The sequence below is a fragment of the Rhineura floridana genome, chromosome 4 (genome assembly GCF_030035675.1).
Source record: "Rhineura floridana isolate rRhiFlo1 chromosome 4, rRhiFlo1.hap2, whole genome shotgun sequence".
Classification (NCBI taxonomy): Eukaryota; Metazoa; Chordata; class Lepidosauria; order Squamata; family Rhineuridae; genus Rhineura; species Rhineura floridana.
This window is the reverse complement of record NC_084483.1, coordinates 116,936,839-116,959,975: the sequence shown is the minus strand read 5'-3', so window position 1 is coordinate 116,959,975 and position 23,137 is coordinate 116,936,839. Positions and strand designations below refer to the sequence as shown.

The 23,137-nt window shown below is 42.2% G+C and overlaps 1 protein-coding gene across 2 annotated transcripts in view; it reads right to left on the bottom strand.

The window, feature by feature from the left end:
• CCDC170 (coiled-coil domain containing 170) overlaps positions 1–23,137 on the bottom strand; it is an 80,573-nt gene that overhangs the window by 6,118 nt on the left and 51,318 nt on the right. For both annotated transcript variants that reach the window (XM_061624134.1, XM_061624132.1), the window contains exons 7-9: positions 10,730–10,930; positions 3,095–3,268; positions 2,032–2,274 (exon numbers count right to left, since the gene is read on the bottom strand). In XM_061624134.1, the coding sequence (XP_061480118.1) occupies positions 2,032–2,274; positions 3,095–3,268; positions 10,730–10,930 (618 nt within the window). The remainder of the gene's footprint in view (positions 1–2,031; positions 2,275–3,094; positions 3,269–10,729; positions 10,931–23,137) is intronic.

Below are 23,137 nucleotides of genomic sequence, written 5' to 3'. Positions count from 1 at the left end.
CACTCTTCCAATCAAAATAAAATAGAAACATAAATTTCAGGAGATGTGATCATGGCTGTCTTATGTAGTTTGGCCCTGTACTGCCCCAGTTTAATAATCTTTTGACCTCACTGTCTACTATGTTATTGAGGATAGCACTTAACACATAAAATGAAGTTGATCCATGAAAGCTTATGCTGCAATATGGCTGCTATACACACTTACTTGGGAGCAAGTCCTCAATGGGGCTTACTTCTGAATAGACATGTCTAGAATTGTACTGTTAATCTGTTAGCCTTTAACATGCCATAGATACCTTGTTGTTTTTATCTGGGAAGGCAGCCCTCATATTGCCAAAGAGAAAGACAATATTTAAAAACCTATTACATCTGTGACAACCAAAATAGAAAACAGGTGCTCAGGAGTTATATGTTGTATCCACTCGAACTGAATGAGAGCTGCAGTTCTGATGTCAAAACATTTTCTTCCAAAGAAAATAATCTTCAGAGCCAAAGTCATTTAACACATCAAAGACAAGCGGTAAGTGATAAATAGTTAAATGAGCAAGGAGGAAATTGCTAAATGTCTAGTACTCCAAATTCCATCACATGAGGGTTATGTCTTTATTACCAACCCACTTAGCTTTATGCAGAATAAAAGAGAATGACAGAATAAAGCATTTATTTAGACACTGTTGTACACCATCTTGAGAACTTATGTGGAAGGCTATATAGAAACATTTAAATAAATACAGGAAGGATGTAATTTAGTATGCATGCCTACTTTTCTACATGTTCTTATGGGGTTTTTTGTTTGTTTTTTGTGTTCCTATTTTATGCCATAATATATTTATTTGTGTTTTTAACAATGTTGTAAGTCACTTGGAGACCGTCCAGTAACAAGCAACTAACAAGTCTAACAAGAACAACAACGGCCCCCAGAACGGCTTCACAAAATATAAAACCAAAACTATGCATCAAATAGCCACATAAATAAACAAACTCATACAGCAATTGAAAAAAATACTGTTAAAAATAAACTAACCTAAGCAGAAATAAAAATATATATAATACAAAACCTGGCAATACTAAAATATTAAAAGCCTGTTCAAAAGTGTGCTTGGGGGGGGAATTGACAAGGCCCACCCTAGCACTAGGGAAGGAGAAGCAGCAGACCTTGGACAAGACTAAAAGGCTCTTGGCCTTATTTTTAAAATGTTTTTACAATCTTTGGGGCAGGGCAGTAGTGCCACTTGGATTGCCTGCCTTATACACAAATGCTTGGGCTGTCCCGCAGTACAGACTGATGTGGTTCTGTCTGCAGCACATATTGCATGATGGTTGAGCTATACCAATGCAAGCAATGTCTGAGGGTTTAACTACAGGTTACATGTTAACACATATCAGAGGCTCAGTATCAGCATATCATTTTTTAGAAAGGAGCTTCACAGGAGTGAATAAGTTGGAGAACACTCCTACTTCTCAGGGTTGTTGTGAGGATAATGTGGAGATGGGGAGAGCCATGCATGCCACATTGAGCTCCTTGGAGGAAAGGTGGGATATAAATATAAGTAAGTCCCCCACAAACACTCCTACTCCTGGCAAAGCTTAAAATGCATGTTTTGGAGTTGTTTAAAAAATGGGGAAAGATTCAATCATTCTGCCATCACAATGGAAATAGCTGAAGAATACTAGAAGTACTTAAATTATTTATTTATTTGTAATCTGTAGCAGATAGAGAGAAGCCTGGGATTAAATCTGTGGCCTTTTACATATGAAGTGTGTGCTTTACCACTGAGCCAAGGATACATCTGTCAATGAGGCTTCCTTCTGAGTGGACTTGCATAGGATTATGCTATTAGTAAGACATTAAATAGAAATCCAGCAGATTCTGAAAAGCACAAATTTTTAAACACTGCTGAATTGCTTTATTTGCTAAATACTTGGAATGAGCTGGATAGTTTTCAATACACATATGTAAATTCAAACCATCCACTGGCATTTGTACATCTTTTGAACTCAGCTTAAAAGTGTGATTAATTTTATTACCCACCTTCAATTCATTGGTGTCCGCCAGTTTAGCTTTCAGGTCTGTATTTGTTTCTCTTGCCAAGGCAAGTTCATTCTGTAACCTGTCCACCTTTTTTTCTAACTTTCTAACCATAAGGTTGGCCTCATCTCTTTCCACAGCCAGGGCTGTGCGCACTTGCTTCTCTTCTTCTAGCTGTGCTATCTTCTGACGCAAAAGTTTCATGTGTAGCTCCTTGCTGTCAAGTTGCTCTTTTTGAGTTTTCAACTACATTGAAGAGTTAAAAAGAAGTTAAAAAACCATATAATCAGACTTCATCCTCCTTAAATGTAATGGCAAAGATTTGTTTACTTTGGGGTTACACAAAATGTTCATATGTTAATGTTTTCACAGGCATTAGTGGGGTCTTGGGGGGGGAATGCCACCTGAAGATCAAGAGGAGATGAACATTGGTTCAGGGATAGCAATTTGGATGATTGGGTGGAGCATGTTACTTGCTAACTATTGGGGAGGTGGTATGAGGGCTGGCATCTTTCTGTTCTTCCAGGGCGGGTGTGTGTGTTGCTTTTAAAACTTAGCTGCAGCTTGGCAGCAAGGCACCGAGCAGTATGGGTGGTGTGTGGTTGGGCAGTGGGGCCACTAAAGCCCCCGGGAATGATTATGTAGAGTTGCTACCTGGACAATGGAAAAAAGATGGCTGATCCAATGGGTTGCCCATAGAGGCAGCCATGCCCCCCCATAGATCCCCCTAGTAATAATGCTCCGCCCCCGAACTTCAGAGCACTTGAGCTTCCTCCCCCAAATTTCTCTCCTTCTGTTCAAATGTCTGTTGAAGGTGAAGGGGAGGGTCTTGTCAAAGAGCTCAAGGCAGCATACATGGTTGCCACCCTCACTGAGGTAGGTTAGACTGAGATCTAGTGACTGGCTAAAGATCACCGAGGGAGCTTCATGTCCAAATGATATTTGAATCCAAGTCTGATCCCAGTCTGACATTCTAATTACTAGAGTGATAGTGTAAGTAATCAGAGATTGTATCTTACTGTTTTTGGACACATAGCATTCCCAAAACTTGCTCTTCTTTTCCTACCTTCCTTTGCAGATTGCGAGTCATGATCTTATTTTCAGTTAAAGTGTCTCCTTCCAGTTTGATCAATTGCTCCACACGAGCCAGTACTGCATCCAATCTCATATCAAATCCAATATCTGTTGCCATCCTGTCCAGATTCATCTTTTCCAAAAGTTGATCCAGAAACTTAAGATACTTCAGAGAGTGAGAAGAAATGTGGAAAGAAATGGAAAGAGGCAACAAAAGGTCATCCAGTATGTTCAAAAAGAAAAACTGCATTCTATCCTAGTAAGTGCTTTGATAATGGATTTATTTCTAAACATAATTTATTTTTCTTGTGTAAATTTGCCAGGGGGATATGATAGTGAAATGCTTTATAGCATTAAGTCTATCTTATCATAGATCTTCTAGCATATCAAAATGATCTAGAAGGGATTATCTAGATTTATTGTATCACCTGTGGCATTTCTTTATTTTAATGAATAATGAGAAAATATATTTTAAACTAACACGATTCAAGGCTGAAGAGGCTGGTTTATTTCTTTAGGTGTTTTATTTTATTTTTTTAAAGGTGTGCACACACCAACACAGAGTTCATTAAATTATGAATGTGTTTGAGATACTGTACTGTGTGCTTAGAAATTTATTTATTTTATTTATTTATTGAATTTCTTAGTCGCCCATCTGACTGGCTAACCAGCCACTCTGGGCGACGTACAAATAGGCATACAAATATAATAGACATTAAAAATCTGAAAACAATGACGATAAAATCTAGCCAACCCCAAAAGCCTGCCTGAAGAGCCAGGTCTTCACGGCCTGGCGGAAACTCATTATAGAGGGGGCATGGCGGAGATCATTTGGGAGGGAGTTCCACAGGGTGGGGGCCACAATTGAAAAAGCCCTCTTTCTAGTCCTCACCAGTCTGGCTGTTTTGACTGATAGGATTGAGAGAAGGTCTTTTGAGGCTGATCTTGTTGGGCGGCATAGCTGATGATGCTGGAGGCACTCCTTCAGATAGACTGGGCCGAGACCGTATAGGGATTTAAAGGTCAAAACCAACACCTTGAATTGGGCCCAGCAAGCAACTGGTAACCAGTGCAACTCATTTAGCATTGGAGTTATGTGATCTCACCGGCAGCTGCCTTTAATCTGGCGCTCCGCCTCATTCTGTACCAGTTGCAGCTTCCAGACCGTTTTCAAGGGTAGCTCCACGTAGAGCGTATTACAGTAGTCCAGGCGAGAGGAGACCTGGGCATGTACCACCGATGGGAGCAGATGATTGGGAAGGTAGGGGTGCAGCCTCCGTATCAGATGGAGTTGATACAGTGCTGCCCAGAAATGATTCCTCTTCAAAACATTCAGTCACCCGAAGAAACTGATTAGCAGTGAACGCAACCATTTCTCACACAACACAAACTTAACTCATGCATTTAGTACTACAAAATGCAGCATCCATTAGTTAAGTGGCTTTAAAAAAACAAATTAAAAAATTCAAGCAAGATACTGTAGTTCTAATGCCAGCTAATACCTGTGATAATTAAATGTAACCTCTCTGTTCAGAAGCAGTATATATTTGAAGAATTTACCTTCCCTGGCATAAGCAACAAGGGAAAGCCTGGCCATACCTTCATGCACTTGGGTAACCATCTTGGAAACAAACTGGTGTGGAGACTCGTCCAGTAAGGCTGTTCTTATGTTCTTAGATCACAGGCATTTCAGAGGTGAGATGAGACCTGATGCTCTCAATGACAACAAAGTAGATGCCAAGGGAGCCTCTCTGGGGATGCATTTTATAACAGGAAGCCACACCTGAAAAGGCTCACCAGTAGCCACCTCACCTGTCAGGGGCACCTGAAAAGGGCCTCTGAGGATCACAAGGCTTGAGTAGGTAAGAGGTGATTCTTCAGGTATCCTGTTCCAAGCCATAAAACTCCTTAAAAGTCAAAACCAATTGTTTGAACTGGGCGTAGAAGATGAGTTGAAGCCAGCAAAGATGACAAAGCACTAATGCAGTGGTTCCCAACCTTTATGAATACAGGATCCCCTTTGTAAGCTCAAAAAATGTTGTCCCCTCCCCCATGGTAACTGTAATTTTAGTCTCTGTTAACTGAAAAAAATGGTGCATGGCAAAATCACATCTCCAAATATCCCTTTCCATAAAAAGCTCTCTGAAGACAGGGAGGTGTTGCTTTCTTTTCTTAATGCAAAGGTCCAATAAAATTGGGATCCCCCTCCCCACGACAATCTGAAGATGTACAGTCCTGTCTCCCAACACCAGTGGGTTACAGCGTTGGGCTAAGTTCCAGGTTCAAATCCCCACCCAGCCATGAAGCCCACCGGGTGACCTTGGGTCAGATAGGTCTCTCAGCATGACCTATCTCACAGAGTTGGTGTAAAGATAAGATGGAACGGGGGGACCATGTGCACCACCTTGAGCAAAGGTGGGATATAAATGCAATAATAAATGAATGAATAAATAAATAAATAAATTTCAGCTGCGGTATATGGACCCAGCCTCAGTCAACCTGCTGAGCTTTTTAATAATAATAATAATAATAATAATAAAGACGCAGCAATGTGGCAGCAATCTGGAGATGCTAGATTGTAAAGACTAAAGGGTGGATATATTGAGGAGGGGGTTAGTGCTTTTAGGCCTTGGGATGATCATCAGAACTGATGACTTGGTTAGTGTGGCACTTGAGGAATGAGAGTGGAGCAGAAGACAGATCAGAGCACGTACGCACACACAAACACATCTGCCCCTCCTGCAAGCATCTGCAGGCATGCATGCATTTCGGCACATGGGAACCCTCAACTGCTGCAGCATCTTGGAGAGAGAGATTGGGGGGGCAGAATGTAAGAGGAAGAAAGGGGGGATACTGGCACACACACTAAGCCTCAGAGATGGAGGGTGAGCAAGTCCTGAGCTTCCTCACTGCTCCTTGGCTCTGTTTGGGCCAAAGATGAGATCTGGGCAGCCTCCAAATAAGAATAATTTTTAAAAGGAGGTGGCAGCGAAGCAGGAGTAAAGGCAGGCAGGATGGCTGCCAGGAAGGAAGGGGGAAAGCAGACTTTCCTTGCAGCCTTGCTTGTTTTTGCTTCACACAAAGCCCTCTCCTCACATTGTGAGTAAGGGCGCCGTCAGCAGTGGCAGTGTGAGGAGATGGAAGTCAGGATAGTAATCCCCTCTTCTTCCTGGTAGCTCCTCCCTCAGCCTCCTTCGTGTGGTATAGGCAGATGCCTGCCCTTGGCATGCCTGAAAGACACTCGGGCACTTCAGCAAAGTCCTCCCCTCTCATTTGGAGCAAGGGGGAGGTGTCATGTGCTGTGGCAGTGGGGAGCAGACAGCGTCCAGGGAGTGAAGGCTTTTTTTTACAAAAATTAATAAATAATTCATTTATCTACTGTTTGCAGCCCTCTCTGGATTACTTTACGGGGCCCTGGGGGTCATGGCCCCCAGGTTGGGAACCACTTTACTAGTGCAATATGTTGATATCACCCAGTCCCAGTTAGCCATCTTTCAGCCACATTCTGTACTAACTGAATAGGCAGCCCCATGCACAATATGTTGCAGTAGTTCAAAATGGGACTGTACCAGGACATAGATGATTGAAGCAAAGTCATCTTTTGTCTAGGTAATCAGCTACCCTACCTGTTAAATTCTAAGGTGATAAAAGGTGCTCTGAGAGTCACAGAGACCATTTGTGCTTCTAGTGACAAAAATGGATCAATGAGCACCCCCTCCAGAACAGACTGAACACTTTTACCCCAAGCAGAAGAACCACCCTGAAGTTCAATGAAGCCAAGACAGTTTATCCTCATCAAATCCATTATGGCATTATACACTGATATAGCTACCAGGCCAAGTTCAAGATGCTGGTTTGGTGTACAAAGCCCTGTATAGCTTGGGACCAGAATACCTGAAAGATTATCTTACCCCTTATATACCCAGTTGATTGCTGCACTCTGCAGGTGAGGGCCTCCTGCAGATTCCATCTTATCAGGAGGTCTGTTCCGCAGAACATAGGAAGAGGACCTTTAGTATTGTGGTACCTACACTTTGGAATTCCCTCCTCTGAAATATTAGACAGGCACCATCTCTTGTTATTTTTTTTTTTGGCACCTACTGAAGACCTTCCTCTTTCAGCAAGCCTTTTAAGTAGAGACCCAGTCTATCCCAGCCTGTCCATGTTGGGATTCCACTTTTTTTTTTAAAGATGTTTTTAAAGGTGTTTTGTTTGAATGTGTTTTAGAGTATTTTTAGTGTTTTTGTTTGTTGCCCTGGGCTCTTTCTGGAAGGAAGGGTGGGATATAAATTTAATTAATAAATAAATAGAAATCTATTGCTTCATCAGAATTTGATGAAAAGGAGAAACAGAATTGGGCACCATCCACATGTTGATGACAACTTATTTCAAATCTCACACTGAATGACCTCACTCACCAGTTTGAGGTAGACGTTAAATAGCATGGGAAATAGAAAAGGATCCTAAAGGATTCCAGAACATAAATGCCAAGATCCCTCAGCACCACCTGCTGTAATCTACTCTCCAGGCATTCGCCTAGTGAACTTCGAGTGAACCATTCAGCATATGTGAAAAGCCACAGAGATCTCAAGGAAGATTAACAGGCTTATACTCCCATCTTTCTCCTGGCAAAAGGTCATCCCACAATGTGACTAAGGCAATTTCTTTGTTAAATGTTTATTATTATTATTGTAGTAGTAGTAGTAGTAGTTGTCGTTGTCGTCACAGACATGGTAAAAACAAATTAAAACACCAAAATCATATGTTAATAAAAAAATTGAACCAGGGGCTTTCTGCCTGCAAACCAGATACTATGCCACTGAGCTATGGTTTCTCCATATCTCCCACTGGGCCAGACTGCAAAAGTATCAGAAAAGCTCCACTGGATGACACTGTGAAGGTGCAATGGTGGTGGAGAAAAACTGCTTCTTCACCATCTTCATGCCACAAAGTAGGCTCAATAGTGAGCTCTTACTTATGTTTGGTTGGATTTGTTAGAATTGGCCTGTAAAACTGGTTAGCAGTCAGATAAACATAGCTGTTTGTTCAGGAAGTGTACTGGATGAACTAGCAAAATTTCCTGTGAATTCTATATTGATTTAATCAACATGCCTTCTCCCAAGCACTCAGCCACCAGTGTCATATCACTGCAACTAATATCCAGTTCAATGGACCGTGTCCCATTGTCTCTCAGAGCTGCAGTCACAGAATCATCTGGCAAGTGGAGAAAATGTTGGATTTTTGACAGAGCTGTCATCCCCCATTCATCTGAGAAACTGACCTCCTGCAGACAGTTCTCTCTCAACTTTAAGAAAGCCATTTAAAAAGCAACATGTCCTAACAATGTGTTTTGCACAGTAGGTGGTTTTGAAACTGGGGCCAAGGTCAGTTGGAAGGAGCCCACATACCATGACCTTCAAAGCAAATCAGCTAGGAGGCAATATATACAGAAAATATCACTTCTGCAAAATGACAGCTACTTTTAAGAGGAAGCTATTAGGATTATCAAGTACAAAAATTAGCTGTTTTCCAATTGTTCCCATTTATGCTGTCATATGAACCATTTATATAGCACATTTTAATGTGTGCAAAGCAGAAACCAACCAAACAAGCTCTGTTCAAAAGAACACAGATCATTGGTATACACCAGAAGTAACCCCCCCTTCAAATAAATGCTATCTTTAAGGTGCCACAACACTTTCTTGTTTATTTGCTGTTAACAGACTACTCTGGATCTCTTCCATTTTCTCTCACAGCAAACAACTGGAATATTGGTAAATGAATGAAACCTTCTGTCCTCTTAAGAACATGCTCTTATAATACTTATTTCAGGTAAGAGATGAACTGTAGGATGGTCCATTCTGTTCCTGAAGTAGGGTGTGTTGGCAGATTCCTCTAGTTCCCTCCATCCATGTGGACTTACAGGGACTGATGGATGGCCAGTGCAGAGTGAGGGACTAGTGGAAGACTGTGTGCTGTTAGTATTGTGGTATCCTTGAGTGAAGGAAGAGATCCTGGCCTTTCCCATATAACTTTCTGTTGTATCAGAGTGGTGTAGTGGATAAAGAAATCTTTCAAAACCTGGATTTTCTGGATTAAAACTGGGAGACACATGTGACTGAAACTCAAAAAGGTATGGTACATATATATTGCCAACCAGCTCCCACAAGGATGAGCAGGCATCCCTTTTGTAACTGTGAAATTGATCGTTGCCTCCTCTCCTCTCTTGTTCCCAGTCTGTCAGGAATGAACAATAGTGTAAACAGTGAAAATGCTTCTGGGATTGCCCTGTGCTTGGCTGATGTAGCAGAGGCTGCCTCATTATGTCCTTACTCCCTCTCTCAGGATATATATATCCTCTATATGTAGGAAATACATTGTTTGTGACTTGGAGATGCAGGAATAGCCAACATGGTGCCCTCCTGATGTTGTTAAGTATATAAGTCATAATCTCTGATGATTGGTTATGCTTTCTGGGGCTGATGGGATGTCTGTCAACATCGGAGAGCACCACGTTGGCCACCTCTGCTCTAGGAAGGAAAAAGAGGTCCTAATCAGGGGAAACAAATGGCAGAGAGCAGGATTTAAAAAGGTGAATGCTATCCAGGGGCATTTGTGAGGACCGTTGGCACAGTCCTGATAATCGTAAATTGGGACCATAGGCGGCTGCCAAGCAAACACGCCTTCAGTGATGGCAAAAGAACAGCTAAAAGAAGGTAGAAACCAAACTGAGTTGAGCAATTGCATCCTCTCAAGGATCCTAGGAAACACATTGGTTTTCTTTCAAGCTCTGCTCCTAAAATTAGCTGAGTGAGGAGCAAGCTTTCATCCTGGCCTCTCATATATCCATCCATTTAACTGCAGCTGGCTTTTCAGTCATTTTTCTATCTCATTTCAAATATGATTCATTCTCCCCTTGCCCCAAGTGCTGGAAAGTTCCAGGATAGCTTTATAGAGTGAGCTTCCTTTACAGCAGATATAGGGAACCTGTGGCTCTCCAGATGTTGTTGGACTACAGTTCTCATCAACCCTAACCAGCATGGCCAATGGTGAGGGACAATGAAAGTTGCAATCCAACAACGTCTAGGGGGTCACAGGTTCCCCATCCCTGCTTTATAGGGCAGACTCCTAAAGGTTTCTGGTTTTGTAATGTGTGTAGTTTGCATATAACAAGGCTATGACATGTCTTCAGGGTATGGAAGTGGTCATGCAGCACGTAGCACTAATCCCAACACACAGCACTACATGAGACTGCCAGGCAAAAACATCTCAGCAACTTTTCTCAGCTGCCTCCAACACTCTGTACTCCAACACTCAACCCTGCATTCTTTTTCTCTGGGCAAATGTAAAAGTTGTCCATTGGGATTCCCAAGGCCCCCAACTCTGGCAGTGTGGTATGTTACAGTCCAAGAACCTTGAGTGGCACTGGTCAGCTACACAAGCCATCCTGACCACTGGGAATGAGCAAGCTTTTTGAAAGAGCTACTTGGGCAACAGAGCAAGCTTGGAATAATACAATTGCACCAACATATCAGAACATGAATTCTGGGGTATTTGGGACCATGTCAATAAACTCAGGTGTCTTTCTACCTTGCCTTGTGCCCTTCCTACACATAGAAGCTATTACTTTTTGTTTCTCAAGCTTCAAAGCATCTCGTATCACGTCCCCAGACACCAGCTCCGCTTCCAGACGCATCAATTGATTGTGAAGTGTTTCAAATTTGTTTTCTGCTTTTCTGGCCCTTTGCAAAGCTTCCTGGTGTAACACAGTCTGAGTCTCCAGTGTTTCAGTCAGTTTAGCTATTTGGGTTTCAAGCTGGGATATCATCTAAGGGGAAAAAAGACAAACTCAAATCAGAGGCTGAGCTTGAAAAGAATATGTGGCATAGGAAAGACATCAAGAAACAATGAGCAGTGCATTACCTGTCCACTATTCAGCAAACAAATAAGCAAATAATACTTAACTAGAAGAAATATAATTAGCAGAAAAGAAATGTCCCCAACAGTGAATCACAAGCAGACAATATTACATATGTCTCACCTGTTCAATATCACAACAATGAAAATGGGCCCGTTAATACTTGTTTAAGAAATATTTGGCAATGATGGTATTAGCTTTATAGACTACAGCTTGTAGGCCCATTGCAACTAGATTTGCCAATTGCAGCAGCATCTGAAATCAATCTTGGTTACATGAATCTCGTATGAATCTTCCAGTTACATACATTCAACATGGAAACCCTTAGTAAGCTCTACTGAAATCAGAGGAGGTTGTGCAGTGTTGCTTTTAAGTGTCTTGTGTTTGTACCCATGATTACAGAGGCATATGCATATGAGGCACTTTCACTTGGTGTCTCAAACTCTGGAAAGCCACATTATGCCCATGCACAGTCCCCGCTGATTCCACACACTATATATTGACGAGCGACAGCTGTGAAAAAGGTGAACTTCATGGTAGGGATCATTAAGAATTGTTCTAAAAATAAAACTGCCAACATCATAATGCCATTATACAAATCTATGGTGTGACCAGACTTGGAATACTGTGCATCTGGTTCATATTTCTGGTCACTGCACCTAAAAAAATGATAACGTAGAGCTCTGGAAAAGTTTCTGAAAACACCAACCAAAACAATCGGGGCTGATGAAGGGTTTAGAGCAACTCCATTGTGAGGAAAGTTACAATATCTGGGTCTTTTTAGTTTAGAAAAAAAGTCAAGTAAGGGGGAATATGATAGAGGTGCATAAAATTATACATGGCATGGAGAAAGTAAATAAATGTATTTCTCCCTCAAAATACTAGAACTTGAGGTCATCCAATAAAGTTGAATGTTGGAAGACTGAGGACAGACAAAAGAAAGTACTTCTTCACATTGCGCATAGTTAAACTATGGAATTTGCTACCAAGTGATGTAATAATTGCCACCAGCTTGGATTGCTTTAAAAGGGGGTTAGACAAATTAATTAAAAACAAGGCTATGAATAGCTACTAGCTTTGATGACTATGTACTGTCTCCAATACTGGAGGCATTATACCACTGAATACCACTTGCTGGGGGGGGCATAAGTGGAGAGAGTGCTCTTGCACTCAGGTCCTGCTAATGGGCTTTCTGTAGGCATTTGGCTGACCACTCTGAGAACAGAATGCTGAACTAGATGAGCTTTTGTCTGATACAGCAAGGCTCTTCTCATATTTTTATGAACTGCAGGCTCATGCAGTCTACAAGGAGCGTAGAACGATACTAGTATTCAAAAATAGCCCACATCACATGTTCCCTTGTATAGTACATTGAGGTGCAAATTAAACTAAGCATCTAAACCTTGTTAAGACATATGAAACAGGCAATCTTTTTAAAGCATGAACTGACTCATATTAAATAATAACTGTTATATCTCTAGAGATTTTTTCTGATGTGTAAATTGTGCTACCATCCTTACAACATTATATTTGTCAATAACTCTATGAGCAAGTTAAATATATCTCTTTTCCAGTCAGGGAACTGAGGCTGAAAAATTAGTAGCAGTTTTTACTGCTTTTGTTTGCCACCCTGGACTCCTGCTAGTAGGAAGGGTGGGATATAAATTAATAAATAAATAAATAAATAAAAATTGTGGATAACCTTGAATTTGAACTCACCACTCTACCACACAACTCAATTACACCATAATGACTGCCTGAAACAGTCTTTGAGTGGAGAATGCTCCCTTTATCAGCTATAACTTTTAATACCATTCACTGTCTGGGTCATAGAGATCATGTGGAGTGTTTCCATGCTATCTCAAAGGAAGTCCAGCAGTGATACAGAGACTCTTCACATCATGCAGCTGATCCATGGGACAAGATGTGCTTCACAGCAGTTGTGGGAAACAGCTGCCATATGGAGACTGCTTCAGCAGGCTTGTAGTATACAATAGCAAGCCAATTATAATGTATAGGCTGGCCCTGAACCCCTTGTTTATTCAGCTGACCTACATTAATTCTGACAAATTACTACATTGTAGGGTTTAATAGTATATTATAAGAGGTTGTGTACTTATATGTTTACTGGCAGCATCTAGTTTCTGGCTTTAAACCTCTGGATTTTTATTTATAAACCATGCTAAAAAGAGACTTCATATAAAAATCAAATATAGGTGCTATCCAGAGGGCAGCTTTCACCAGTACTAACTTGGGTAGGGGGGAGCACCTCAGTGAAAGAGGTACCAATGTTGTCTCCCAAATGGGTTCATTGCCCGCAACAGCTCTGTGTGTGTGTCATTGCAGATCAACAGTCACTGAACCACCACAGGGACTTGCACTGTCTGTGTGAGGCACATCGGTCAGATGTGCTGATTCAGTGTGCCAGGCACTTATTTATTTATTGGATTTCTTTACTTGCCCTGTTACCTTATAAGGTCTCAGGATGGGTTACAAGCAACAGTCAAATACACAATTACAAAACACATAAAACAATGACAACCAATAGACAAAAAAGTGTAAAAACAAAACCTATATAAAAATAATTCAAATATAGATGTAGACTGGAATAAGCATTTAAAAGGCTTGTTGAAAGAGGAAAGTTTTCAGTAGGTGCTGAACAGACCACAGAGATAGTGCCTGTCTAATATTTAAGGAGAGGGAATTCCAAAGGGTAGGTGCTAAAGGCCTAGTGTCCATATCATATGAAACGGACCTCCTGATAAGATGGTATCTGCAGGAGGCCCTCTCCTATAGAGCACAGTAATCATTTGGATTTATAAAACATATGAGATTATATTTTAGGTATCCTAGTCCCAAGCTGTATAGATCGTTGTACACCAGTACCAGCCCTTTGAACTTAGTTTGGTAGCCAATTAGCAGCCAATGCAATTATTTGAACAGCAGAGTAACACTTACAAAAAGGACTCATGGGAATCTTACATGGCCTAAAAGTCCTTTTCAAATCAGGAACCCTTCTCAGGACCAAAAGCGGGAGGGGGAGAGAGAGAGAGATAAATGACAGGCAGACAGAGAAATGACCCACGGGTCTGGAACCATCATTTGTGGCAGGCAGGACAATGAACTAGGTTTCAAATTGGACAGACAGGCTTAAGAAAATAGGACAAAGGCTACTCTGAGAACAGAGCCCCCCCCTCCCTGTTCTATCACTGGCAGGCAGATCTGGACTAGCAGACCACATACTGATAAAATATGTCCTGTTGTTTCTCTGTCAGGCCACAGTGTCTGAAGCCAATTAAGACCATTCTCTGGCCCAATACCCAGACATGAGGGTGAGGTCTATTCAATACTAGAACTTGAAAGCAGCTGAGGCATGAGGCAAGCAACAGATTGACTTTTAGAATGAGCTACATAATATATTTTTTTAAAAATTGGCATTAAGACCAGGATGGTTTTAAGCCACACATTTTAAGTCAACACAATTTAAAAAAAAAACTAAAACAAGGGTAGCCAAAGCCAAAAGCAGACTAAATCCTATTATGCAAACCCATATGAAATGATAAAAATATATATTAAGAGTACTTTGTTAACTTGCACAAGCAGCACAACTCTTCCATTAGAATCTTCTAATGGATAAAATTAAGATTATTGGATTCAATTTGCCACATTCATGAGACTATTTAAATGTAATTGTACATCTCTGCAGTGGTTTAGGTATTTATTTGTATAGTTTTAGCTCCATTCTCAAAATATTGTTAAACTGTCTTCCTGATTAGCAGATGTAATCCTCGTGTTTGCAAGCTGCCCTGATTTTGCAAGCACTTATGCATGCAACACTCACTTTTCCACTGACAGCTTCACCACTTAAAAATTACAACATTTCCAATACAAATGGGTTGTGTTACCCGAGATTGAGGCACACAGGGTAAAAGGTTGTATGCAAATGCAATGAAATGCATGAACAGCAACAAAACAGAGGCAAACAAAGGAGCTACATGGCTAAAAACACCAAGCCAAGCAATAATAAGGTACAAATTACGCCAGCTTTTCTTATTGGAAAGATGGAAAAACCTGACAATCCTCCACTCGACTGTGAAACATGGAGGATTTTCTTTGGGGCTAGTATATAACCAGGTAGGGCAACTGGGGGCTCTGCTCCAAAGCACAACCTAAACAAGGGCACAGATTCAATTACACAAGTCTTGTAATGTATTTATAGCAGTTAAAATTGAATACTGATGTAACTTTTTCATTTTGGATAACAGAACACATCATTAAAACATATCACTTTTCCCTTTTGGAAACGGCATATTTTCAAGGCAGCAGATAAAAAGCCGTGTATCAGCTTCCTAGGAGGCTTAGTAAGGGCCACAGACCAGCCAGGGTGACACCAGCTTGTCATTGGCTCTCTGACTGCAGCCTAATGTAGTAAAGTGGCTTCAGTTATTAAATACTGGGTGGGGAAGGATAAGAGAATTGGAGCTATGAGTCATGTGAACGCAGAGTCTGCCCAGGGTGCAGAAATTATGAGTTACCGCAAGAAGCTTATTATGTCATTCTAATCTGCTCAAGCAGAGAGATCTACATGGTTTCCAAAGCTCCCACATACTAGATGACCTCACCACCATCCTTCAATGTACATTTTAATATGTGGGCTCTGAGGCCCCACTTCTACCTGTATGAGGTGTTGGAATATAGCCAAAAATATTAGATAAAATAATTTAATAGTACAACCTAGAATGTCTATGGGTTTTTAAAAATTATTATTCGAGCTTTGTGCAGGAACACATTAGATTTGATTTTACACTTTGGGGGACTCAATAGGCCAGAGTATGGTATAAGTACATTTGAACTCATACCAATGAACCAATAGCACTTCCCTGGGAATAACAAGTTTAGAGTATGCTCAAGTCCTTTCTGACACTGTTATCTTAGTTCCTGACCTCCAAATAGGAACTCTCCAGAGGCTGAAGTGCACACTTCCTTATTGATGGGCATCGTTCGGGGACAGTATAAACAGGGCCTTCACCTTTTCAGGATAATTCTGTGCTGTCTGTTTGTCAAAGGCTAACTTTTTTTTCAGCAAATACATTAATATTTTTCCATCTTTGGTTTCACTGAAAGCTGTCATTTCTGTATGGACAAGTAGACATCTTGCATGTTGGAGTAGTCCCCAAACGTTTCTGCCAAGCCCCCTCTTACAGCAGTTCATATGCCATGGCTCAGCATAGTTTTAGAACTATGTAGAACCAGGCAAAATAATTCCATCACTGCTCCCCAAAGCATGCTCTAACTTCCCAGCCAGCTACTACTGAAGTTCCAAAGTTTTGATCTCCTGTACCAAAGCTATTCTTGCCATGGTGACATCATCTACATTCTAAAAGAACTTTCCACCCAAGGGTAACATTTATAAGATATTACTACATAGAGAGCAGCCATCACACAGTAAGGTATCCCCACCAACGGCTTCCAAGGCAGAGAGTAGGAATAGCATCTCCATTGTAAGAGTAACATGGTATAGTCCAATCATTATTGCTTCTGGCTCTAGAAAGCGGAGTACGTAAAGACCATGTTTTGCAGATCAACAAGAACAGATTGGTACTCAGGAGTAATTTACTGCAGGGCAGACCCAGCAGAGAAAATGGCAGAATACCACTTGTTGCCATGTACTAGCTAAAACCACTCAAGTGTATCATTGATGTTCTACAGCCCATTATGGACAATGACACTTTTCTCTCACAGGCCGAGGCTGGGTGGGTGGCTCAGCTGGTAGGTAGCAACAACAGGCCACATAACAAGAGATACGGACACAAGGAACAACTCTGTCTACAACTCTACTTTGGCAACACTATTACTATTAATGCCACCCACAACATCAGGGGCCCATTCACCTGCTCATCGTCTCATATGATATATCGGGGTTCACAAATTTTCTTTGCTCAGGGCCCACTTGAAACAGTGAAAATTACATAAATAAAAGTATCCAGTCTAGGGTCACCTCCCATCTGGTCATTTCCATGATCAGATGGGAGGTGACCCTAGACTTAAACTTAAATCGTGCCCAGGGCTTGATGCATTGCTGAACCGACTGGGAACAGTGACCACAGTCAACAACAAATACAAAAGTGGCCAATTGCCAAGAAATTCAAACTAGTCACATTTCCCCAAAAAAGGAAACGTCTCAAAAATGAAGGGATTGGTAAAAAGACACTTGAAGGGTAAGTGAAGAGGGTCAAATCTCTCCAGAATACTTGGGGGTTATTCAAAATGTCAATAATAGAAGCTCAGTTAGAATGTATGCCACAGATCAGGAAATGTACCACTAAAGCCAAGAGGATGAACAAAGAAGCTATTAGAAGCAAAAAGGTTTCCTTCAGAAAATAGAATTCTTGTCCAAATGAGAACAAAAGAAATGGCAAAAGATAATGGCTTTCAAGGAGGTGATGCAGAATATGTATCTTACCCTACAAACTCCAACTGGCACTACAAGTCTCCTGCTAGACAGAACAAATGTGGTTTGACAGGGAGTGTGTTAATCTTAGGAAAAGAATTCACTCTGCTTACCGCTTCTGTCGTGCAAATAATGAACGCCAGCTCCCGCATTCTTACTATGCGTTAAGGAAAGAATATAAGAAGCTTTTAAATCGGAAAAAAGTGAGGCAATCAGGGATTTGTGGCAAATGCTGACTGCAGCATCTGTCACACGTAACTCTAAATCTTTTTGGAGGCTTGTCTCTGGTGCTTTAAGTGACACCAACAGAAATCCTGATTGTCATATCCCAGCAAATATCTGGGAAGACTATTTTCATGTAGTCTTTCACGATCCAAATATATCTAATTCTAATCCTTCCCCTTATTTGCACTTTGACACCCCTGACTGGCCCCCTGTCGATATTAACACTATTGAGGAATTATTACTCCAGCTAAAGCCAGGCAAGGCTCCTGGACCAGATGGCATTCCTACCAAGCTGCTGAAAAATAACATCAGTTGGTGGGCCCCATTGCTGGCCTCCCTTTTTACTCTAATAAATAAATCTGGCATAATTCCTACAGCTTGGCTGAAAGCCTTCATCGTTTCCATCTATAAGAAAGGACCTAAAGGTGATCCAAGTAGCTACCGTCCCATCAGCTTGTAGGGAAGGTGTACGCCAGTTTTCTATGCCTTAAACTGAAAACATGGATAACTGATAATAACATCCTGGGGGGAGAGCAGATAGGATTTAAAACCGGATGCTCTACCCTTGACCACTGCCTGGTATTGGCCCACTTAGTGTATAAATACTCTAAACCGAGAGGAGGTAAACTTTTCACAGCTTTCATAGATCTAAAATCTGCCTTTGATTCCATCTCCCATGACCACCTGTGGTATAAAATGGAACAGCTCCCTACTGAGAAAAGGTTACTATCCCTGATTTGCACTCTATATCAAAACACCTCTGTTCAAGTATGTTGCAGCAATCGTCACTTTTCTAAGAAATTCCCTCCTCATGAGGGGTTAGACAAGGATGTGTCCTTGCCCCTACCCTATTTAACCTCTATCTGGCTGATCTCCCCTCCGCACTGGGGACAACACAATCCCACCCACCTAAGATTGCGCACACAAAGGTATCTATCTTGCTTTACGCAGACGATGCGGTTTTAATTTCCCAGACTCGGCTGGGTCTTAAGAGACTATTGAGTGTCTTCGTGGAATACTGTAAAGAAAACTTTCTTACAATTAACTATTTAAAAACCAAAGTAATAGTATTTTCTAAGAGAAAGGTTAGATACCCCTGGTTTATGGGGAGCGACAGAATTGAACAGGTCGACTCCTATAAATACCTGGGTATCTGGTTCCATGAAGCAGCAAGATGGAGCGCCCAAGAAAAATATGCTAAGGCCAAAGCCGAGAAAAACATGGGCGCATTGACCCCCTTCTTTTATACAAAGGGCGGGAATTTCTTGCCAGCAGCCATCCGTGTTTACAGAACCAAGATAGTCCCTTCGATTCTCTACGGGGCACCAATTTGGTTCCCATACCTCAAGGGTTCACTTGAAGGAATTCAATCTTTTTTTCTTAGGTCCATTTTTGGTGTCCCAAGATGTGTTTCTGGAGCTACCCTCAATCTGGAGGCTGGCCTTAACCCTCTGAAATGCTCAGCTTGGGTTTGTGTTATTCAATACTGGCTTTGCTGCTGCTATGTGGACACTCACAGCCCCTTTACATCACTGGTAATGAGATATACTTTTGAGCCATCCTGGACAAAGGTGATAGTCAAAAAAGTTCTCAGTAGGTCTCTCTCCCTCTGATTTGCTATCTATGGAGCCTGGAAGTGCCAAGGCGATAGTTAAACAGAGGTTAGCGGATATTGAATTCAAGAGCTCTCGGCAGCTGCCCAGGGTCCCTGCTCCCCCCTGACACTGGGCCTATCAGGGCCTCCTTGTAAAGATGGGATGCCCTATCTTAGCTGGTTATCTGTTCCCAAGTATAGGAGAGCATTTTCATTGGCCTGATTTAATGCCCTACCATCTAAACTCTTGGAGGGCAGATATAATAAAATCCCAAGCAATAATAGACACTGTCCCTGCCATAGCATCGAAGTCAAGTCTATCTTACATGTTTTGTTCAACTGTAAATACTATGCAGGGGCCAGAAAAGATCTAATATACCCAATTATGCAGTCCTTCCCAGGCCATCCCCTTGAGTCTCTTCTGATCACTCTACTTGAGGGTTCTGATAAGGCAATAACTGTGCAGGTGGCAAAATTTCTGAACCTGGCCATCTCAATCAGACCCTGTAAGATTGTAAATGGCAACTAACTCAATTGGACTGTTTTTTGTCTGCTATAGTTTCTGATTTCAAGCATTTTATCTTTTTTATCTTTTAATATTTAATACCTTGTTTTTGTATCTGTGGTCGGTCGACTGTAAATAAAGATTGTTGTTGGTAAATGGCAAAAGAAATGCAAGCAGACAATTAGGATTGCTAAAAAAAAAAGAACAGAGAGAAATGCCTTTCTCCCTCTCTCATAATACTAGAACCTGGGGTTATCCAATGAAGCTGAAAGTTGGAAGATTCAGGATAGACAAAAGGAGATACTTCTTCACACAGCGCATAACTAAACTAGTTAAACCATGGAATTCACTAACACAGGATGTAATATCCACCAGCTTGAATGGCTTTAAAAGGGGGTTAGCCAAATTCATGAAGGATAAAGCTATTAATGGCTACTAGCCTTGATGTCTGGACTTCACACGCACTTTCAGCCTTATTGCGAAAAGGCACCATGCAAGTATTTTCAGCACAGAGACAGCAACAACTGGAAGCAGAGCTGCTAGAGGATCCTAACGTGCGGTTTGAACATTGCGGGCCGTTAAACCCAGCTACCCTTCTGCCTGAGTTGCCTCCGCCTTTTCCGGATCATGACTGCGTACAAGTTCTGCAATCTACTTTACAGATCAGACCGGATCTGTCTGATGAACCGCTACCAGACTCAGATATCGTTCTCTTCACTGACGGCAGCTCCTACTACCAGGATGGGGTAAGATACATGGGTTTTGCTATAACAACGCAGTGGGAAGTAATAGAGGCAGCAGCACTCCCGGTACAGTGGGGAGCACAAGCAGCAGAAATCTACGCTCTGGCTAGAGCATGCCAGTTGTCGGCAGGTAAAAAGGTGACCATCTTTACAGATAGCAGGTATGCTTTCGGAATTATACATTGTCATATTCATTTGTGGAAATACAGGGGGTTTACAACTGCTGGGGGTAAACCCATCCAACATCTGGAACTTGTGCAAAAATTGTTACAAACTATTCTTGAACCTTCACAGCTAGCGGTGGTGCATTGCAAAGCACACACCAAGGAGCAAGACCCTGTAACCCTAGGAAATGCCCTGGCTGACCAAACTGCACGCCAGGCGGCATTATTTCCTATAAGCATGCCGACTCTAGCACTGGTAACCACTGCTATTGTCCCACCTGTATCTGTTTCAGTACCCCCACAGGAATTAAAGCGATGGACTGAGCTAGGAGCAATCCTGAAGCAGCAATTATGGACCATGCCTGACGGCCGAGCATGCCTTCCCAGATCCTTGTACCAAACGGCAGCAAAATGGTTCCATGACCATGGGGGTCATTATGGTACACACGCGTTAGTGGACTCGATCACGCGTTTCTGGTATGCCCCCGGAATTCAACCAGTATGTAGTGCAATAGTGAAAGCATGCCACATTTGCCAAGCAAACGGCCCTGCCTTACCGAACAGGGCCCCGCAAGGGGGTAGACCCGTACCGGCCGCACCATTCTTACACATTCAAATTGACTTTGTTGATCTCCCAAAAGCTGAAGGAAAGAAACACCTCTTGGTTATGGTATGTCCCTTAACAGCATGGATAGAGGCATTCCCAACCACAAATGCCACCGCTACAACAGTGGCCCGACTACTGTTAAAAGAGATAATACCACGGTTCGGGGTCCCAGAGGTTATAGATTCAGACCGAGGAACACACTTCACAGGACAAATTCTGGCAAAAGTCAAAGAAGGTCTGGGAATCAAACATCTGTTTCACACTGTTTATCATCCACAATCATCCGGAGCGACGGAGAGACAGAACCCAGAGATTAAGACAGCATTGGCTAAGTATACTCAGGAAACAGGTTTAAGGTGGCCTCAGGTACTCCCTCTCATTCTTTTCCATTTGCGTACCCGCCCTACCCGAGCCTTAGGGCTCTCACCGTATGAATTGCTGTATGGCAGGCCTCCAACAAAAGGGGGGAGCTTGCCAAATGTGGATGTTTCACTATTGGGGGGGATCACATAACTGTATCCCAGTATCTTTCTCTGCAGAATAGAATTCGCGAGTTGTGGAAAACTGCTGGATTTACCAAGACAGTGCCCCTTGAGGACCAAGTGCATCCATACCGCCCAGGGGACTTTGTTTGGGCAAAGAAATTCGTGAGGGGCGATTCTCTGCAGCCACGATACACAGGACCACACCAAGTCCTCTTATCTACACAGGCGGCCGTCTTCCTGGAAGGGCGAAAGTCGTGGATACATCATTCCCACGTAAAGCCTGCTGTAGTGGCAGCATCTCCACCTCCCCGGGTCCCCAAAATACGCTTGCAGAGGAACGAAGAAACCGGTCAGTGGCAAGCGGCTCAACTCCCCTTTCAGGACGCAGATATTGAGTAAACGACAGTATCACGCCAACGCTGAAATGGCCCGACAAGAATGGAGGATGCTTGTCTGTTTGTGGGTCGGAGGCGTCTTGATCCACTATGCCTGGCCCCTTTGTTGCCCCCCAAATGTGAAAATATGCAGTGACAATGACTATTATTACCTAAAAGATTTCGGACGAACAATACCCAAAACACAGGACTGCCCGGACCCTTTTTTGTACGATGTGGACCAAATAAAGGAAGGAATGGTGAAGGCTGACATTGCGGGACGTTTATGTTACAAAGCGGCCATTATATTACAACATAACTACACAGGCAGCTGGACAGTTCATTGCACCCGCATAGAAATTGAATGGCCCATCAGACTCGCACTTCGGTACAGACAATATCACCCTATGCCTAACTATGGTTGTCCCTCTAATTTGGATGTTAATACTATAAGATCGGAGTATAATATGCTTACTTTTCAGATCCAGACAACAGAAAAAGAGAAGTTTTGTGTGGGTGTTGGTATACCATCCTGTTATGCATGGCTGAATGATAAGCTGAGGGCACGGAAACCCTCACAAAATCAGGTAACACATGCCACACGTGAAATAAAAACAATAGGTAGATTCAAGAAAAGAAACACAAAAATAGGCGATGGGTGGGATGGAAACACATTTGTTGCCTTGATGGAAGAGACAGCCCCTAAGAAAGGCACTTGTTATGTCTGTGCTCATACACCCCCACATGGTCAGGCTGGAGTCCCCTTGACTGGGGCCTCTCTGCCATTAAAGGAGTATCTTTCTTTTGCTTTACATTCCAGCTCACAGGAATTGGAAGGGGGGCTGGTCTTAAGCGGGCCCATCGCCAGGTCAGTCTGTGTAGGCAGTGGAAGCCAGCCGACGGGAGGAATGATGTGTGATGGCTTAATTTTCTCCACAAACCCGGGTAATTGGACATTTTTAAATGGGA